The sequence below is a fragment of the Chaetodon auriga genome, chromosome 17 (genome assembly GCF_051107435.1).
Source record: "Chaetodon auriga isolate fChaAug3 chromosome 17, fChaAug3.hap1, whole genome shotgun sequence".
Lineage (NCBI taxonomy): Eukaryota > Metazoa > Chordata > Actinopteri > Chaetodontiformes > Chaetodontidae > Chaetodon > Chaetodon auriga.
The window spans coordinates 19,908,381-19,930,389 of NC_135090.1; the positions used below are offsets into that span (position 1 = coordinate 19,908,381).

General features: G+C 43.2%; 1 protein-coding gene across 1 annotated transcript; it reads left to right on the plus strand.

Annotated features, from left to right (window-relative positions):
- Nucleotides 1-9,777: 9,777 nt before the first annotated feature.
- On the plus strand, nucleotides 9,778-16,351 carry trhrb (thyrotropin-releasing hormone receptor b). The gene is made up of 2 exons (XM_076755232.1): nucleotides 9,778-10,932; nucleotides 12,860-16,351. Exons 1-2 carry the CDS (start codon nucleotides 10,150-10,152, stop codon nucleotides 13,283-13,285), a joined length of 1,209 nt encoding a protein of 402 aa, XP_076611347.1. The 5' UTR covers nucleotides 9,778-10,149; the 3' UTR covers nucleotides 13,286-16,351.
- The last annotated feature ends 5,658 nt before the right edge of the window (nucleotides 16,352-22,009 follow it).

Here is a 22,009-nt window from a genome sequence, read left to right on the forward strand (position 1 = left end):
TCTAGTGTCAATCCATCAAGCAGATGATTTGTCAGGATCAGTAAAAACTTTGAGTCGGCGGTGGCACGAGAGGAAAGTCAAGGGATTACCGATGATTCACCCTCTGGGGGCCACGAACGTCTGCGCTGAATATCATTCCAATTGTTCCAGAAGTTGCTGAGCTGCCGCACTGTACATACAGACATGCAGCTAACATGGCTAATAAGCCGAAAGGGGCTTTACAATGAATCATTAAGTCTGTGGTTGGAAACGTCAATAAATGGATTTCGGTCCAGATTCCCTGCAGCACCTTTCCAGAAGGTCAGAGGTCAATGGTGCATCAAAAGGGTCCGCTTGATAAATCAAAGAAAAACCAAAGAGGGTGTTCTGCTGGAGGCGGAAATCCAGCAGGAGTTTTCACAACCGGATAATCATCTGATCCGTCTGATCTGTGAAGTATCAGTAAATAAATTATCAACCACCAATAAAGTCATGAGTTAATGACTCTTTAGGGGTTTATAAGAAGAAAAGGTGACTTATTACAAAGTGATATCAAAAGAAAACAAAGTGTCCCTTCAGGTAGGCCTCCTTTTTAAGGAGGTCAGAGGTCAGCCAGCGAGTCCTCCAAACAAAAGCAGCGTCTTGCTCAACCACAGCTGGAGCGAGGATTTTAGCAATGCTGCACACACCCCACCCTCAATGTCATTTTTAAAATGTTTTTTTGAGTTACTTAAATTTTGATGGTTCATTTATTCAGTTAAATCGGAATCCTTTTTTTTGAAGGAAATTGCTGAGAGTTAATCAAGAAGATTGATACCACTCTTGTGTCTCAAAGGTAAATATAAAGCAAATAGCTTAGCATAAAGAATGGACACAGATGGAAACAGCTAGCCTGGCTCTGTCTAAGGCTCTCTGACAGAGTTGTTAGGTGGATGTCATTACCTTTGGATGTTGCCATGCTAGCTGTCCCCCCTGTTTTCAGTGCTTACGCTAAGCTAAGCTAACCTACTGCTCCAGCTTTCAATGAACGGATGACAACAAGAGTGGTATCAAGCTTCTCATCTGACACTCAGCAAGATGAAATACTCATTTAAAGGTAGAAATAAGACATGCCGATGACAATGTTTTCAAGGGTATCTGTGTGCTCAACAGCAGTGCAGCAAGAAGGGATCCTCCAATCAAAGAGCAGTCTCATTATTCACTGCAGCATCCGTCTGTACGGGAACATGAAAATTTAACATCATAATAATATGCATTCAAACAATATTATTGTCACAATGAAACTTATTCAAGGCCAGGAAAAGAGATTCTCCTCCTTTGAAATGAGTGTTTGCAAATCATTTTTTCTGACTGGCCCAGTTTCAAAGGAGCTCCGTGCAGCCGGAAGAAAACTCTACTTTGATATTCCATCAAAACCATGTCAAATCCTGTACAGTCAATCTGAGCGAACGGCTCACATCTCCAAACTGGCAGCTCGTCAGAAACCAACAAAAACATCCACTTCACCATCACACCGTGCGTTTAATAGATTAACAGAAGGGTAGCTCATACATCCAGGACGATCATTTTCTGACGTGAAAGCCACAATATGCAGGAACAGAGCTGTTCCACCGAGCCCCTTATAGAAATCTTTCTGCCTGCACTCATCGGTCTCTGCAGAGCACTGGAGCATATGTGGGCTATAGGCAGCCAAAGGTCACGATTATGAAGCGCCTCAGTGCTCCACGATTCAAGGTCATTTCTTCTGTTCTCCAAGATCAACCATCCTAATGCTTGTGGGTATTCATTACATACTGTGCACTCTGCTCACCGTACGTTTGGCGGTCAGCACCTTTTCGGAGGGAGAGGAGAGCAAAGGCTTCAGGCTGGCTTTGGCATTTTTCACAGAGAGAGGAATGGGAGAGATGTTTAATGCAACAGATTTCACAGCTGTACCACACAGCTTATGGATCTGCAGAGCATCCAGCGGAGACACACCAGCCTCTGCAGAGGACCTGCGTGTGGGACACCTGCAGTTAGCTGGTGGTTCGATCGCTTGATTGAGTTTTTTGACAAGAGTTTAGAGAACAAAAAGAGTGAAATCTGAGATTCATGCATCAAATTTCTCGATTAAGTCTGCAAAACTACATGTGTTTTAATGCTTCCATAGGGGTTTCCTATTCTACATACCACTTTTTGCAGGAAAGACCACACACATCTTCACAGAGATTAGATGCAAAAATTAAATCTCTCTCACCCACCTCACACATTTGCAAACACTAAAAGATTAATGGTTTTCATATTTCCAAACCAAAGCTCCATAAATACACCTTGAGTAAACAAACCAAAAAAAGATCGAGAAAGCGATCTCATTGGCCAGCGTCGGTGTTACTATATTGCAGGGGAAAAATACAAAACAGCAGTGCTCAGAGGCTAAACTGAGGCCAACTGCAAACCTCAGGTGTCCACATACTTTTGTCCACCAGCTGCTCTATCGTTATCTGTGGCAATATGAGTTTTCTATAGCTGCTTCAGAATTTAAACTTTCTTGCCTCCTGTCATATTTTCCATACTGTCCGCCTCTGAGTCTCACAGAAAAGTTTTTTTTCAGTCTGTTGATGGAAGGCACACAACCGGCAGCTCCATGCACTCGTGCCCTCTCTCCAGGCGATGGACGAGACACGGTCATACTGATGTGGGCGATAACCAAGGTTTAATACGCCACTCCGGGCCGTACTTGACCGGCTCAGTCAAAGTTTCTCTCTTTCTTTGTACTGTAGACGCGGCCCAAGGTCTGCTCGTTGTTTACCATTCGTTTGTCCTGCAGCGCTGTGAACAGTATGTGCAGCACTCTTTGTTTAGGGCCAACCTTCAGCAGTCTGTGTCAGCGCAGAACAGTGTGGTGCAACACTGAAAGTCAGCCTGCTAAAGACAACACTTCCTGCAAGTTTTTCGTTGAAGCACATAAATATAAAGGTACGGGTTATGCCTGTGCAAGAAGAGTTGAGATGTCATGATATACTGAAATATTTTCATCCAGCAAGAAATTCTGTTTGCAGTTTGTGTTAAGAGTGTTAAGAAGATACTGAACCACTGACTACTGCACTAATAATACTGTAATTATTTCAACCCAGCAATCAAAATCTGTGGTAATATTTGATAATATTTTACATTTAAATGGTTTCTAATAGACTTTAATGTAGTTATAAGCACATATTTGTGTTTATTTAACAACTGGCCGTAAGTGAAGGCTGCTGTGCAAACAGGTGAGAAGCAGTTAAAACATCCTTATATCTGCTTACAACTACATTCGAGTGTTATAAATCATTCATTAAATGGTAGTATACTGCTCATAAATGCTAAATAAGGGGACTTAAACTAAAGTGTTCCCTAATTTTCTTTTTTAGACCTTCGTTTCTGAGACAGCGACCCACAGTATGAACGTGATGCTGCAGCACTACAGACTATAGCAGCCTGCAATGCATGAGCATGACGGTGCCGTGTCAGGAAGAGTCACGCATACCTTCATACCCTACACACACACACACACACACACACACACACACACACACACACACACAGGGGCCTGAGGGGGCCACTGTCATCAGTCCAGAGTTAAACACGGCATGTAACACGGTCCACATGTCAAACTACAGCTAGAGCTCCGGGACGAAACGTTGGTTCATTAGTCCAATGTGAAACCAATACTGTAATAAGAAAGGATATTTATGGGATGTTTGCATGCATTTGGTCATACTTTAAAAAACAATGCATTAAGAAATACATTCTGAGCACATAAACATTTATATAATGTAGGAATCTGAATTAAAAGAAAACAAACTGAGATGAAGAAACCGCCGTCGGTGCCCTTGAGCAAAGCAGCAAACATCATGTTCAGCTGCAGCCAACAGGGACAGCGGTGGTGGACGTGTCCTCCTGGGATGCGAGTGTGTGTAACTTAATCTCCCCCTGCAACCGCATCACCCCCCAGGCAGTAAACAGAAAAGGGGGGAATTTCACCCGTCTAACTTCAAGTGCCGCGCTTTGGGGAGATTCAGACTATCCACTGAGAGACGGACTGAGATGAGGGCCTGCAAATACTCTATCCGAGAAAACCGCCGGAGTATCCCCATGAGACATCCTTGGAGTAAAACTGCTACGCTGTTGTTTATGATCTAAAATGATCTGTCATTTCCTCCAGAGATGCTCCCAATACCAGCAGGCCCGTTTTGTTTGCGCAATCCGGCCAAGTGTGGCATTTAACACTGACGGATCTGCTGTGAAGCCGGAGCGCAAGTAAAGCTAAGAATAGCTGATGGGAAGCCAGCAGTGGAGGAGGCAAAGACGCCGGTCCAAGGTTAGACTAGGACACAGGAGAACAGGCGCACAGGAAGACACGACTGAGTCAGGCGGCCTTTCAGCGGGGCAGGGAGGGACGTCTTTGATTGGACAGAGCAGCGTCACACATGTCTGCTGGGTGGTTTGTGTGCTGTGGTCATTAAGCGGAGCCCCTGTGAATGAGAGCTGAGTCAAGCCGGTCTGATGTCTCCCCGTGGTGTCACTCAGCACTACTTAAAGGAGATTGTGGACCAGAATATAAACAAGAGGAAAAACATGCACAGATATCAAACAAATATTGGACCTGACAGCAGAAGCAGCAGCTAAACTGAGAGCAGTAGAGGACACTGAGGGCTGCTCTTCACTTCCTCTCGTCTTGCTTGTAATCCATCTTGGACTAACATCTCCGTCTCCATCCACAGTCAAACAGTAATTGGACGTGTTCCTGATTGCATGTCTGGGTTTTGCAGTTGCTTGCTTGAAGTCTGTCAGCGGAGGGCAGTTTTGCTTCAGCTTGCACAAGAGAAACAAGGCCAAATTCAGCTTTTTTTTTTTCTTGCGCCAGATTGTCGAAACAGTTGCTGCGTCACATTTCTGGGGAGTTTTAATTTTTTCCTACAGTTTTGCAGAATCCAGACCCGTCCTGTTTCACAAGCGGGACAGTGTGAAATGAAAGCGTCGGTGCCAGCTTACAGTGAAGCACGATGAGTGTTAGACATGTCACAACATGAGGAACGAGTTGTTTTATTGATGATGAAGAAAACTCTGAAATGTGTAACTTTCTACTCCACTGCAAGCAAGAGTCCTGCATTCAAAAGCTTATTTAACAGTACTCATAGTGCAGTAAAATGTTCCCTGTCAGCAATTTACTATCATATCTGATGTTTTAGGATTAATGTTACTGCTGCATTAATAAGATAAAACATATAAAATCAGCAGCTGTCAGACAAAAGTAATGGAGTAAAAAGTACAATATTTGCCTCCGAGTTATGTTAGAGTTGAAGTGTAGAGTCGCATAAAATAGAAGAACTCATGTACAAATACCTTGGATCAGTATTTGCTGCTCTAACATTATTTTTTTGGTTTGCCAAAGAGTCATGAGACACTGCAAGGTCCATTTAGTAGCTCTTCTGGAACTTTCTATCAAATCCATTATGTTTAAGAGCAGCATGCTGTCTGATTCACCGATGATACGTTTAAATTGATCACAATAATCTGCCTTACTGGAAAGTGTGGTGGAAGGGTTAAATGTACACAAGCGCCACCTTCTCACAGGTCAAAGCGTCAGATTTCTGCACTATATCCTGGACCTCCAGCCTGGCAGTGGCTGTAGGTGCACACGGAGAAAGTTCGCTGCTCTGATGCTTTTCTTTCTTAGTTCTTTTCTTGACTGTGTCTCGAAAAACACACATCTAATCTGTTCCATCAGAAAACTGCGTCACAGATGTGAGAAATGCTCCGAAACTTTATGCTTTTTATGATATAATTCTGCTGATAGTAAAAACGTCCAAATCCGAGCCTAAAATCTTCTCTTCTGAAGCCAAAAGGCCTCACTTCCATGAGCGGTTTCCACCTTTAAAATCTTTGCTCGACTCTTATGAATTATGAAGGTGATTTTCACCTGGACACGAACCTTCACGCCCACATACCTCCACGCTGTCACACCTGGGAGCTGCCCTGAGCAAACCCAACAATCTGCTGCTGTTGTGAGCACAATCAGGCTTCCCTGATGTTTATGCAGGGACCATCCGTGTGTGTGTGTGTGTGTGCATGCGTGCACGGGGCAGGAACAGCCCAGACTGTGAGGAAACAGGTGGTGAAGAAGACAGAGAGCCGTCTTAGAAGCAGGAGTGATGCTCTCTGTCAGTGGAGGTTATGGACTGGACCCCACAGTGTGCTTCCCATTAAATGAAGGGGGTCAGGGTCAGAGCAGCGGGCAGCTTGTTTATGGCCAACCTTGAGTCGTGTGTGTGTGGCAGTGTATTACTCATGCTGTGGGGACATAAATCTGTTTACACATTCACATTGTGGGGACTTGCCTTCCTTATGGGGACAAAACACAAGTCCTCATCATGTAAATCATGACGTTTTAGGGTGAAGACTTGAGTTAAGGTTAGGCTTAGGCTAAGGTCGGGGTAAGACACCAGGAAATGAATGGAAATCAATGTGATGTCCTCTGAAGTGATGGAAACATGACTCTGTGTGTGTGTGTGTGTGTGTGTGTGTGTGTGTGTGTGTGTGTGTGTGTGTGTGTGTGAGGTTGACAGCCATACAGGTCTCCTGACTCCGACTGACTTCCTTTAAAATGACCTGTCAGCGTCTCAGTAAATCACTACAGTCATCTCACATTTTAAAACGCTGTTATGCTTTCGGTGAGTTATGGATGACCGTTTATGTCTGCAGAAATGCAAAAGCAATCGTTTTTTTCCTACATTTTTTAAAATTTATTGTACAATATAGGAGTAAGCTCATGTGCTCAACTGCTGTGCACAGTGTGCAGCAGCAGTGTAACGACACATTTTATGGTTTATAGCTCTTTGGGAGGAGATACAGACACGCTGATATATATATTAAAGGCACACATGGCGTAAAATATCACGAGGCTCAGCTGATCCATATTCATGTGGTACCTGCAGAGGCTCTGATAATCTGCCGCGATACCTTCTAATGTTTCCGTCAGACCGGTGTTTGTGCTGAACTGTGGTGAGGGTGCAGCAGAGACGTGCCACTGGCTGGTCCTGTTACTGTCAAAGGTAATGGCGTGTGGGCCCAGACATCATCACGCTTTGAGGCCACGCGCAGAGCTTCATCCGTCTCCTCGCTTTTCTCTCCCTCTTTCTCAACATAAATCTGACATAAACGAAGCTGCACGCCCTCAGCTCTCCTGTTCTTTCCTGCACTAACAGGATTTTGAAGATGATTATTCATGAGGAGTTTTTTAGTCAGAGCTGTTTGTTTGTCAACTCGGAGAAATTAATCCTGCCGATGTCGCAGTGATGTCATCGGGGTTATTTCAGCTTTTATCGTTTTTTTTTGTTTTTTTTTTAAAGTATGTGTTAAGCATGGGAAGTGCAGTTTGAAACACCGTGCACAAAGGGTCTAGTGAGAGCCCTATCGAGGTGCATTATGGGAATTGTAGGATCCAGTATTTTTAGAGTGGCTGATCATGATATATCGCCCTCTGCTGCATGAATCCGGAAGCAGATTTATTTCCACTTGCTTTAAGAAACTAAAATTACATTTATTCGTAGGCTATATTACAGTTAAATTCTAACAAATTTCTTTTTCAAATCACATCTAATCTCACTCATTCACTCATTTTTAGTCTAGAGTGGCAAGTTATTGATATGACAGCTTTATTTTTACGTACTGGTCGATAAGTGAATACGTGTCATTTTCTATCTGTCAAAATAAAAGGAAGACGGTCCTTTGGATTCAGGTTTGTGGTCAAAAACAGACCTTTAGGATTCAGAGTGGATAATGGAAATGTCCTGCGTTCAGGCCCTCAGGTTGCTCAGCCTCAGTGCTGCTCAGGTGTGTCCTTTGGGTGGCAGTAAAACTCTTTCACTTCCTTTGCTGCTCTGATCTGAATGATGCCTTCAGGCACGAACTGTATATGTTAAAGAATACTAATGCGCCTCAGAAAATCACACTGGAGTTCAGCATGTAAACAGTATGACTCATTAGCGGAGAGTCTGTTTCAACTGACAGAAGATTTTCACTTTTCTCTATTTGACGCAAGAACAGCTTGTTGAATCCACACGGTGAACTTTTGCGATTTGAGCTGACTTCTGCTCTAAAGTAAGGACAGCAGGCTCTTAATTATCACTGAAACCCTTTAAATTCAGCCTAAAAATCAAGCACATTTGCATCTGCTGATTCCGGCCAATGAACCAAAATGGATACGAGAAACTGAGCTAAAAGCGACTGGTGGGAGATAATGGGAATCGTGGGGGGGAAGGAGGGGGCGTCTTCGTTATGTAATTCCCCGTCGTCCTCGTCCACCTGTTGCTCGGGACGGCTGGCAGCTTCAGCTCGCGGCACGGTCCCGTGAACGCAGCGCGTGTTGGCGTGATCATCGCTATTCTCCGCGCGGGTCCTGGAGGATGCGCACAGTTGGTGTGGAGGAGAGTTTCCCACCTCCACAGTGTTGTGCAGAGAACAGGAGACTGCAGATCCCCATGCTGGTGGACAGCACGGCAGCCCGTGCAGGTCACCGCAGAGATGTCTTTTTGTGCTTTTCATGTTGGCTCCACGTGGAGATCTGCTTCATGATTCAGCTTCTAAGGCCTCATATATCAAAATACATATCAGCTGCCTGGTGTCAGCAGCGGTGACGGTGAGGCGCCGGAAGTCCAATTAGCACTTTAATTAACCAAAGATGTCAGTGGAGTGTCTTGAGGTGTGGAGTATTGGGAACTTTCAGTAAGTCGTGATGAATGTGACACAAAGCCGCCACAAAGAAAGACACTGGAAAGATCTGATGACAGCAAATAAGACAAGACTGAAAGTGTGAAGCAAGAAAATGCAAAGTAAATGAACATTTAATCTAAATCTCCACTGCTCCTGAATCTGTCTTCCTTCAGTCTTCTGCACATCCTCATCTGGGCCGCAGCTGCCTCTGAGGACACTGAGGACATCTCTGTAGTTTTATGGGACTTTGAGACTTTGAACTTGCAGATGGCAAAAACTTGTTGTATTTGTATGGCTGCTTAACTACCTGATGATCCATAGTTTCTCCAGTAGAACAGTGTTTTCGTCATATAGGAAATTACATTTTAAGGACACTATAAACATTTCAAGGAAACAATAACACAAAGACTTTCTTTTTGGTGTCTGGCCAAATCCTCTGAGTGTGCTGGGGGTGCGTTGAGGTGAACTTGGTGTCAGGATTTCTGAAATTCCGGCTAATTGCAGGTGATAAGAAGCAAAATATTCGTAGCCATGATATGGACACTTTGGTTCGAAACTTAGATTTCATCTAGCAGCTGTAACTTTGAATTACACCACAGAACAACCAAAAGTCATATTGTACGTAAGTATGTCGGATTATGTAATGACACTTCTTTTTGAACGTGTCTTGCCGAATCCTCCAAAAAAGCATCTACTTTTAAGTTAGATTGCAAATGAATAAAACAAATGAGAGACGCCCTGGAGCTTCACCGAAAGTCGTCAATATACTGCAGAGACTGCAGGTCAGCCCGTGCGCAGCCTGTTTTATGGAAGTGGCAGCCTGTTGAGCTGAGCTGCTCTTCAGAGGTGAGGCTGCCCTGCAGAAACACAGACTGAAGATGCACATCAGCAGTCCAGAGACAAGCAGTGGCTGAATAAGAGGCAGCTGCGTGTTTAAATCATCTTCAGAAGCAGCAGCAGCTCTGATCCTGCAGCCGTCTGGACAATAAAATAACCACAACAGAATAACAGAGAGACACTTCTGTGTTGCCACATTCAGGCGCTTGAGCAGCTTTGTTGATGTGGGAGGTCTGGTGTCGAAAATGGAATGATGGGCTAATCCCCTCGCAGGCGTGATGAGAGCTGGTGCCAAGAGCGAGGCTCAAAACCAAACCTCCATCTGTCTGACACACAGTTTGTTCTGACGGCCACACGGCGACGCATCGCTTTTTACGCACAGCTGTGACACCAGAGTCCGCGCAGCTCTTTGTCACATTATGATGGTTTAACGTGCAGCACACGGCTGGTCCCAGTCTGAGCCTTTTCAGATCGATGTCCACTTTTCCGGACCTGCAGTGTTGATTGGTCGCTCGCGTCTGTCGCGCGTAAAAACCTGCTCGGTGCGCCAGGAAGCAACAAACAGGCTGAGCGGTCCAGTTTTTCTCGGATAGAAACAACAAGATGGAAAACTTTACAACACCCGCGGAGCTGAACAGCACTTTGGGCCGCTGGACGGATTACAGCATCCAGTACAAAGTGATAAGTAGTTTACTGCTTTTAGTGATTTGCGCTTTAGGGATCGTTGGCAACGTTATGGTCATCCTGGTGGTGCTCACCACCAAACACATGAGGACTCCGACCAACTGCTACCTGGTGAGTCTGGCTGTGGCTGATCTGATGGTGCTGACGGCGGCTGGGTTACCGTCCATCACAGACAGCATCTTCGGATCTTGGGTGTTTGGCCACTATGGGTGCCTCTGCATCACCTACTTCCAGTATCTCGGGATCAACGCCTCTTCTTGCTCCATAACAGCGTTCACCATCGAGAGATACATCGCCATCTGCCACCCGATTAAAGCTCAGTTTCTGTGCACCCTGTCCAGAGCAAAAAAGATCATTTTGTTCGTTTGGGCTTTTACTTCTCTTTACTGTGTGATGTGGTTCTACCTGTCGGACATCCAGGAGCTGGTGTACGACAACATCACCATCATCACCTGCGGCTACAGAGTCCCCAGGAAGTTCTATTTACCCATCTACTTCTTTGATTTCGGCGTCTTTTTCGTGCTGCCACTGCTGCTCTCTGCGGTCCTGTACGGACTCATCGCCAGGATCCTCTTCCTCAACCCGCTGCCCTCCGACCCAAAAGACAAGAAGAAGAGCGGACCCAACAACCACAACACGGATAACAGAACCAGCTGCAAGAACTCCCGTCACTCCAGCTCCACCGCGACCTCCCGCAGACAGGTGGGTGGTGTGCGCGCCTGGAGAGAAGGACAGCAGGAGGGCATCATTTACCTCCAGCAGTGTCAGTCAGTCCCACACTGAGCGTGGAAAATGTCATTTACCTTAAAGCAAGGCGATAAAATTTAGAAATTTAGTTACATGGACGGCGCTGAAATGTATCCAAGTGAGTACTTAAGTACAAAGATATGTACTTGTACTTTACTTAAGGATTTTTATTTCACGCCACGTAATACTTCACTTCACTACATTTCAAGTGGAAATATTACACTTTCTTCTTCACTACATTTGTCGAACAGCAAAAGTGACTAATCAAGATTTTTCATACATGAGATTAAAAAATATGGAGCATTATAACAGGATAAATCACCCAACAGTTTATAAAATGCAGCAAATTATCTCCACTAACTGAAACAGTAAAATACTGCTCACACATGAACACATCACCATTGGTACATTAGCACACCTGGAACAACTTCAGTACATAAGTTTTACTTGTAATGCAGTAGATTTCCAACGTGGTTTTGCTGCATTAACTTAAGAATGAATGAATGCTTCTTACATCTCTTCAAATAAACAAAACTATCAAAAAAAATATCTGACCTACAAACAGCCTCACACTAACTGAATAAAAAGTCTTTGAAAAGATGAGTGAGGCAGAACAAGGAGCTAAAATGCCACTAAATCGATGAAAATAAAGAAGTGGCCTCCTCTGTGCATCAGGCATTTCCCCACTTGTCTTAATTAAGAAAATGGGATTGTTAGTGTCACAGCACTGAAGGGCTTCGGATGAACATCTGTTTCACTTAACTACATATTTATTACATAAACAAAGTCCTGCAACATCTTAGTGCTCATCTTCTGGGAAATATATGGCTAGAGAGGCAAATTTTGGCTTTAAATTCTTTAAAAAAAAAAAAAAAAAAAAAAAAGTATCTTCTATGGGCTTTGAAGAGTGATTTATCGACTTTACAAGAAATAATCAATGGATGAATAAATGAATAAATTAGGAAATTTATGCTCCGACTAATGATTATTCTGATTATGGATTAACCTGACGATTACTTCTTCGACAAACGGCTTAGTTTATAAGATGTCAGCATCTAAGTTTGCATATGGAAATGTTTTATTGATGTTCAGTTGACTCATGGACAGTATTCAAAAGTGTTCACATTCGAGAAACTGCAACCTGCAACTTTTTTTTTCTTTTAAGAAATAAAGTAACGATAACTAATTGAAACTGGCAATAGACAGTTTTTTGCTTGAACCCATCGTTCTGACTGCACAGTGTAATAGCTCTAGAATAATGCTCATCAGTGGTTAGACTGGTCTCCTAAAAGCCTCACTGTCACTGTCACTGTGCAGCTCTGCAGCTCTCAATTCTTACTCCATATAAAATTATGACAGTTTCTCTTTACCTCCTCAGTGAACAGGCATCCTTCTTCTCTCTTATTTCCAAAGAGGTGTTGATCATTTCTTCATGGAAATTTGTAAATAAATGCAGTGAATCCTGTATTTTTGGTGGCTGCAGCTCTGAGGAAAACTAAAAGTTGTCTTTGTGACAGTGGCAATACCACTCTCAACCACTAGGGGGAGTTGAAAAGTTTCCACTTGAACCATAAATTAATTATTAAAATTATTGCACATATATTGAGCTGTCTGTGTCTAGTCAAGTAGTTAGTTTTGTTTTCATGTACTAAACGTGTGTTTTGTAGTTTGAGCGAACTGAACATTTAACAACTGAGATAACAAATGACCAGAACTGCTAACTTAAAAAGCCTCTTTCTAAAAGTCTTTGAACTCAGAATCCTAAAGAGAAAGACATGTTAGACGTTCCATACCTGCTCCTTTGTTTACAGCTCCACAGTATTGATTTGGCCTCCTCTGGGAGCTTGATTGCAGCAGCAGTTGTCATGTTCCTCCCCTGCAGGTGACCAAGATGCTGGCTGTGGTGGTGATCCTGTTCGCCACGCTCTGGATGCCGTACCGCACTCTGGTGGTGGTCAACTCCTTCCTGGACCAGGCCTACCTGGACAGCTGGTTCCTGCTTTTCTGCCGGATCTGCATCTACCTCAACAGCGCCATCAACCCGGTCATCTACAACGCCATGTCTCAGAAGTTTCGCGCCGCTTTCCGCAAGATCTGCCGCTGCGGGCGGAAAGGCTCGGATAAACCCGCCACCTACAGCGTGGCCCTCACGTACAGCGCCGTCAAGGACACGTCGATGGTGGAGAGCACGGATCACTTCACGACAGAGCTGGAGGAGCTCACCGTCACGGACGAACTGCTGTCCGATCAGAAGATGATGTTCCCAGACCCTTGCGTGTACGGGAAGGTGAATTTCAGCGAGGCCTGAGATGCTTAGAGTCGATGGAGGATTAACGAGTTTGAAAATGTTATTTAATGAGTCTGTTAAGTGGGAATATTGGTTCCTGAGTGTCTGCTGTACCGAAACCAGGCGGCTGCAGCTAGAGATGTAAACACAGATTACAGCCACTGATGACTAATGACAGTCTTTGAGGCACAAAGCCAAACACACTGAGAATGAGAGCGGACATCGTAAAGCATCAAACATCGACAGATAAACACGCTAGCTGTTATCTTATCTCGGACATAATATACTGCGTATGAGTCATAACATGAATGTGAACAAAAGCACCATTCCCACTTCAGGCACACTCATTTCTGTTCTTTAAAGCTGCACAGGGCAGCACGACACTGGTGAGGTAACCGTTTGAGATAACGTGAACTCAAATACCCACAAATCCTGCAACATGAGAATCAGTAAACTGCTCTCGACACGTCTGCCGGCACAGTCGATCGGTGATGCTTTCATACCAAAGGACACCAAAGAGATGACGGAAGCAGAGGGAACATCACCAGCGACTCCGGCTTGGAGGTGTGGTCTTGAACTGGCCGTACGGTACATGCTAAAATTCACGATGGGTCGTTTTCCTCAGCTTTGAGTCTTTGGGATTTTTTTTTTTTTCAACCCTGACCCTGTGCAGCTTTAATAATTGTACGTCATCCTACCGCCCCCCCCCCCCCGATGTTTTCAGGGCAGGTGGTGCTTTAAATGGTGAGTCACACCTGAACCTTCACGGACAAAACAGGGCCTATTTTTACTCTGAAGGACTTGTATGCGGCCTCAAGCACAATGTGGAAACCAAGACAGACTGCTGAGTGCGCTCCGGAGGCTGGGGGTGAAGCTTTTTAAGGTCTCTCGATTGGTGTGTTTTTCCACTGTGAATGATAAGTGTTCGCCGACAGAGAGGGGAAACAGAAGGTCATAAAGCGCTTTGTAACTTGAATTCAAAAAAGTGCCATAATGAAGTTTATTATCATCCTGTTTCTAATAAGGCATCTCTCATTATGGGCTTATAAACTGTCACTAATGGCTTTATTTATAGGCAGGAAATAATTTTATACTCCTGAATTGATTAATAATAAATCATCTGGGAGAACCTTTGGTTGTATACTCCGACATAGCTTGATTTGTCTTTTTATGTAGCCGTTCAGAGGGAACTGATCAGCATTTTTTCATTAATTGCCATTCAATGTATTTGCAGACAGTAGTTACCGTTTCATATGGGTGTTTTCATCGTCTGCCATTTCCCATGGGACGGACACAGCTAGGTTTTGGAAGTCGACTTGAAGATATAATATCACATTAATTAAAATTATTAGTAACTTAAATTATACATATTTCTTTGATAAACAAGACAAACATTTAGTTAAAATTGATGTGAAATTAGAAATGCCTTTAAAACCAAAAAACCTAAAACCTAAACCAACCAGCCGATATCATCACAGCATTCACTCTTTGTCACTTCAAACCTTGATCTGAGGGATGGACGACCGGTACGACTGCCTGCTCCAGCAATGGGGGTGATGAAGGTGTTGAAGGAGGCGAGAAGTCCTCTACGATTGGATGGAGGCCAGCATCTAATCATCAAAACGCCGTTTCATCTGGACTTTAAGCTGCTTCTCAAACCTTAAAATATATTAATTAATAATATATTAACACATTTTCAAGATATGAACCTTTATTGATGACATTCTCAGTTTTCTAATAGTCAAGTCTGCAGTTACAAATGTCGATAAAGGGTTGAAACATACTTTAACTCAGCCTTAAGTTACAACTTATAAGTCCTTTATAAAATATGCCTTATTAGACAATGGTACCGCCCTCACTTACTGCAGCAGCGGCGGTTGTAAAGCTCAGTATTTCACAGTGTCAAAGACTGTACATAGTGTTACAGAGATTCAGTGTAATAGTTGATATATTTCAGCTGCAGCACTATAAGTTCCATCTAAGCATCAGTGTTCAAGCTGAAGCAAAGTGAAGTGAATGTTTTGGTCTGTGTTCTGTATCATGTGAACCGTGGATTTAACAAACCATCGCTTCGCTCGCCTCGCTTTTTAGTTGTGAAAGCCGTCAGTGAGCTGGTGGACGTGGCTGGACAGACGTGTGATGTTTAGATATGCTGTGTGGTTTTTCCTGCCAGATCAGTGACTGTTTATGAATTTCTGAGCACTGTCTGCCACACAGGGGAATATAATTGGGCAGCAGCAGCAGACGCAGCGGAGGAAGATGAAGCTCTTGCTCTCAAACAGGGTTTCATTCACCAGCGTTTGTGGAAAATGTCAAATAACAGCTACACTTTTTGTTTAATGATCGTGCCAGTACTGTACATGCCTTGAGTATCAGTAGATTCATGCACTTGTGTATGTTCCCTGTGTATTTAAAGAAACTGTTGTCTTCTGTTTGTAAGGTGGAAAAGAGACAGTTCAGTTGCCAGAAGAAAATGTTGGTATTGTGGGTTTCTGTGAAATATGGATACGTATTAAACATATCATTTCAACTTTTCTACAATAGGTATCAAAGTGAAGTAGTTCAGATTACTGTTACATGTATGTGAGCTGAGTTTCTCATCTGGTTGGAGGAGATGGTGGCGGCGTGACTGCAGAGCAGCAGAACGCTGTTTGAGCCTGTTTATGGTGACAAAGCAGGTACTTGAAGCCAAAAGTCGCTCTTTTCATGACACTAACCAAGTCATTTTGTGCCTAAACTTGGCCGGACCTGAACCACAGCGTTGTCACAACATGAAACTGAAAATGAACGTAAAGTGTGAACATAAAGAAACGTAAAGTTTCAACATATCAGTGGTTTGCAGAAACGTACAATGCCAACCTTTCTTCTGCAGACTGGGTTATCTAAATATTTTATGTCACTCTTGCTTTCATTATGGCCCTTTTAAGCATTATAAATATTATTTTGTGATGTACAGTTTGGAAGCTGCTGCCACAGTCTTGCTCTTAATAACGTGGTCCTGTGAGTTTGTTTGATAGTTACTAGAAGTTGCTCATTTGTACACTTTACCTTTCTGTTCCCAATAAAGTTGATTCTGGAATTAGAGAAGATGATTTTTACTTTCTTTCATTAACCAAAAAAGAAAGAATCACTGCTTTAAAGAAAAATACCGCTAATGGTTATTTTGTTTATCGATGTACATCCTTACTATGATACTCCTGACTGTGAATACTGTGTACGGTTTGATTATTATTATTTTTAGACGTTTATATTCTATCGAGGCGATATCATATTTGTGTGGTGTTTTGTTGACAGACAGCTAATTTGACACAATGGGAGCTTGCTGATGTGTTTCATGTGTTTAATATGTAAATATGTGCACCACAGCTACCCATCGCATCCATCACATTACATAAGGTGTAACACCCTTCCCACATGGGATTTACCTTGAAGGTGTATGTGAACGCAGCATTTCTCACCAATAAATGTGAATTCTGTGAACATATCGCCGGGCATCACGTCATGTAAAATAGCAGTTTCAGTTAACTGCCATCGCCAGGACTCAATGAGAGGAATTTCAAAAGGGTCCATACAATCACTGCGGAGTGTAAATAAGGTTTTGATGCAGTCCTCCTCCCCTGTGCTCAGATGCTGGTCTGCTGTCAGCTCCAGACTCGGACGTGAGAATGTCTTCTTTCTAAGGTGTTTTATAGCCAGACAGTCCACAGGGAGACATCTACCTTCAGCCAGTTCCCTGAAGTCAGTCTGTCTAACGACCTCACAGTCTTACATTTGATTGCTTGCTCTGTGCGTCCTTAATATCCCATAAGTGACTTACATTAAAGAATAACTGTATTCAGTCCACACTGGCTCATTTAAGGGTTAATTCATCCAAAGTACAAACAACATATTCTACTATAAACCTCTAGTGGTGACTATGCAGATAGTTTCAGGTTTATGTACCGTGGTTATTGGATACCTCTTCAGAGAATATCATTTTGTTTGTGGTGCCCAAAGCATTGCAAAGACATTTGAAAAGGACCAAGAGTCTATAGGGTGACAGTCTAACGGCTCCAGGAGGATGCTAACATGCTAATCAGCACAAACCACAAAGCTTCAGTGTTCGATCAAACCAAAGCACCAACAACAAACTAAAACTGTGAGCTGATGGTGGCACTAAGTGAAAAGTCATCAGCATGTATCCTCTGGGTAACCTGAGCTGCAGCAAAATTCATGGAAATCCATCAAGAAGTCACCAAAATATCTCAATCCAAACCAAAAACGTCAGCCTGATGGTGGCGCTGGCAGTGACTTTGCTCACTGGTAACACCAGAAGTTTCACATGAACTTCTTCAGGAGAAAGCAGTTCAAGGTCAGACATCAGCAGCACTCGGTGGAAAATGTCTTGTAACTGGGATGAACTGACCCTTAACATGAAACTCTGCGTTTGCAGGCGTCTGCTGCTCTGAAAACTGACATACAGGGAGATGGATGTTTGGCCTGAGCTGCAGCAAAAATGTTTTCTGCTTTTCTGTAATTCTGACTAAAAGCCCTCACAGCTCAGCTTTTGTGCGTCTGTGATATCAGTCAATGCCAGTGTGTCATCTGACGCCACCTGTAATGATCTGACACGCTTTGTGGGACCGCGGTATTGATCTGCATCCTCAGTGTGTCGGAAGAAAGGACAGATGGCGATGTATCTGACGGACAAACATGCTAAAAGAAATCATCCGTGACCAGAACAGCAAAGACATCGCTTGTGTTTATCTTCTTCTGCTGCATATTTCATGTGTTCAGCTACTTTTTAAACCTTAAATGAGATAAAATGGTAACATGCTGACAGTGAGAATGCTTGCATGTTGGTGTTTAGCAGGTCTAATTTTTACCATCTTCCATGCTAACATCTGCAAATTAGCATTAAGCATTAAGTACAGCTGAGACTGAAGACTGACGTCTTTAAACCAAAGCACGATAAGCAGAAATGTCGGCCTGATGACGGTCAGGAGACTAAAGTTCTTCCAATTCAGCCTCCATCAATATCAAATATTTATCAAATTGATTGGTCGGGGGCATCCATGTAGTCTTTTATGGCAGTGTGATCGTTAATTCTGACACGGCGACCGTGCAGTCATGTAGTCTGATCAGCCATTAGGGTTTCCTTTAGCTTAACTCAACTGAGCCCGAACTTAACCCTAATAGGTGGCACTCAAACTATTTAAGTTCAGAGTCCAACTTAAAGAAACTTCAACACAAAAAGACGGCTGTGATACCAAGACTGTGTGACTGACAGGTGGTTTCTGGCAATTGCAGAGCAGAAACACCACAGAAATTACCCATTAGCAAAAAGAACAAATTAAAAAAAATATGTAGATTACCACTAAAAATGATATCCTTGTATGACAGGTTATAATTAGCAGACTGTCTGTGGCCTTGAATTACATGATTCACATGAGTTCCTCTCTGGAAATAGTCTGAATTTAGCTTAATCAAAGTCCAAACAGACAAGGTGCAAAAGAGGAACCGATGAAGTGGTGCAACACGACACCAGAGGAAAAAAGAAAATGAGGAGGAGGAGCAGGGAGAGGAGCGTTACTCAGGCGGATGCAGGGAGGCGGAGATAAGACACTTTCTGGCTCATTAACGCTGAAATAAAGGTGTTTCAGCACAATAAAAAGAGGTTATTCTGCGATAATGGGACCGTAATGTTCGTTATGACACCCCGGACAGAGACGGCAACAAAGGCAAGGGGTGGTGTAATTACAGCCCTCCTGCAACACGCGAGCAGCCTCAGCTTTTCTGAGTAATTACACGTGGAAGAAAACGCATCGTGTCCAGCGGCTCTTCCAAGAGAAGTCACCTGTTCTCCAACGATTGAAGTGATGAAACCAAGCGCTGTAAAGCCCTCAGACCAGGATTTATGTGGCTGTTTATGTGTCGGTGTATTTTAAAGGATGAGGCTCGTAATTCGTCAACAAATGCCATGAAAACACAGAAACCAAGGAGTACTACCACCCACCTACGAGCAAGTGCTGTCTGTGTCCAAAGCCTGACATGCTAAGCTGATATAACACATGCATTAGCCTCACTGCTACACTGTACAACACGCGGCTTTGTTTCCCTAAAGTCCTTTAAGTCTCAGTGTGACCGACATCCTGAACGGCACGTCATGGAAATCAGGGTGAAGCTGGAGGGACAGTACGGGACAGTAAACACAATGTACTTACACGATTCTCCTGCAGCAGAAATACGGGCCTTTGTTTACTTTAATGGACTGATCGTCTAAAAGGTGCCAATTACACCTGCGGAGAAAAGCAGCCTCATCAGGAGCTTTAATCACAGGCTAATTGTTTCTTCAAAGCACTTCTCCGTACAGTCCAGATGACGCACGAACACTCTTATACACTGATGCTGCACTTGATACAGATTCGCTCCAGCTTAAGTAGAACTCAAGTTCAATGAAAGACTGTACATGAGTGTTTTAAGACGCAAAATAATACCCCGCTTTGGTTTAGATTTATTATTATGATGATATCTCTGCTCTGCTGCAGAATTCAGTTTATATGTGCATCAAACTCTCAGGAACAAACAGCCCTTAAAACCTCATGTTTGCGTTTTATTAGTTGGCCCATTATTCCTACAGAACTGTATTTCTGTCTTGTCTCATTGCCTGTTGATGTCTAATGTAAAGCACTTTGGACGGTCTTCTTGTTGAAAGCTGCTGCGCTTTGTGATGCCGTGTCGTGTATTTGTCGTGTAGTTGTTGTGTATTTGTTGTGTATTTGTCGTGTAGTTGTTGTGTATTTGTCGTGTAGTTGTTGTGTATTTGTTGTGTATTTGTTGTGTAGTTGTTGTGTAGTTGTCGTGTCTGTGCTTGTGTTGCTGTTGTGATGCACTTCATGCTCGTATAAAATCTAATCATTAAGTTATTGCATTATCATGAATCACGGATATTTGCCAGACTTGGGGACTGACTTTCCTGATAAAGACCTTCGATATGAAAAATTATTGCAGCTCTCAGACTGCAGTTTGTTACTCACACAATATGAATGATATAACACTAAAACACTAATAAATACACTGGAATCTGCCCGGCGAATGATGACAATGCGTCAACAAATAGCTCAGTCAGTTGGGCTCCGCCTTACACCATAATTACCAATTTGATAAAACCAATTCATTAATTCAAGCTATTAAAGCTGCATGTTAATTAATTAATTATACTGACATGTGATACGTCTCAGTTAGCTGCCGCCATCAGCGCTGCACGATCCCTCTCGTCTTCTCGGGCTGTGCGATATGATCAAAATCTCACATGCTGATAACCTGCAGCTCATTTCACATCCAGATAAAGATGCATGCGACAAAGCAGCAAATTTCCTGTTAAAACAATACAGTTTATATACAATGACCGCATGAAAAGCCTGTTTCTTATAACATTTTGCAAACTCGATTTGATTATTTCTCTCTTTGTATTTAGCTCCTTTGTGCAAGCACGGTACGATATGTATAATATTAACGTATGAAATCAGGAGGTGTAAAGTGTCTCTGTACTGTTGGATGTGATTCTTGTGTCTGTCTCGAGTCTGTTGTGGCAGCATAATTTTAAAAGGACGGTTTTCTGGTCAGTGTCAGACTTTTCATACCAAAACCACGTGACAGGAGCAGCCCTTCTTTTAGGTATCCATGTTTGTTTGTTTGTGTGCCTTCATCCATGTCGTCTGGTAGGCAGAAAGTGCTTCTTCTATCCTCACACTCTCCATATCGTCATATCTCACAGCCCCTTTTGTCTTCTGTATTTGATTAAGACTCTTGGATTAGTGAGAGTAGGAGTCGAATAACTGAATGTGTGCGTGCGTTAACGCAAACACTGCTGCTGAAATACGAGCCAGCTGCAGATTTTAATCTAGTGCCAGTTCAACTTTCCTGACCCTGCAGCCAATGAAACTCATTCAGCGGGACTGATTAAATTTCATAAAAGCACGGCTCCAACTTTAAAGACGCAGTGTTTACCTGACCGCAGCAATATGAAGGTTTGGGAAATGCGGACGGCGAGCAGCAACTATCTTTCATTATCCAATACTCTGTGGTCAGATGACTTGACAAGGTGTTTACTTTGTGTCTGATTAAAGGCAGAGCTCGCACTCGGGGGGCATTAGCGGCTCTGACAGGCCGCCCTCAAGTGATCTAGGGATGCTGGTACAGCTAATAAAAACAAGTGGTGCAAGTCTAATTCAATCACACACCAATAATTAAATAAAACAGAGAGTAAAACTGGATTTTCCTGAGCAAAACAATGACAAAGAAAAGAAAAGAGTGATTACCCGCGGCCTATAGCGTGGCTTAGCAGAGGGAAACAAATCTCCTCAGAAGCTGCCGGCACTCGGGGGAGTCAAATTGCAAATAGTCATGACAAAATTGTCCTTCCTGATGAAAACTATTGAATTGTAAAGCCAAACTGCCTTTGACTGGGATCCACACTGACGCTCTGCTCGGTGGTTGTTCCAGTTCACAACACACTGGCAATTTCAAGCTTAATCAATAAATTGGTTGGAGCAGTTTTCCTATAATTTCAGAAGATCTGCAAGTTTTCCCAGACAGCAAACACAGGCTGTTTCCTGTGGCCCTCAGTGGAAGATGAAAAGACACATATGAGTCTATTTCTCGCAGCAGCTGAAGGTGATGCTGTGTTTGAGCCTCTCGAGGTAACGTTCATCCCTGTTTCTCTCCTGCTTGCGTCCAGCTCGCCTTTTTTCTGGCGATACAATC

Bases quoted from the DNA above. Each gene is read 5' to 3' on its own strand.
- trhrb (XM_076755232.1), top strand. From the start codon at position 10,150: ATGGAAAACTTTACAACACCCGCGGAGCTGAACAGCACTTTGGGCCGC. The intron at 10,933-12,859 runs GTGGGTGGTGTG...CCTCCCCTGCAG, and splicing joins CCGCGACCTCCCGCAGACAG to GTGACCAAGATGCTGGCTGT.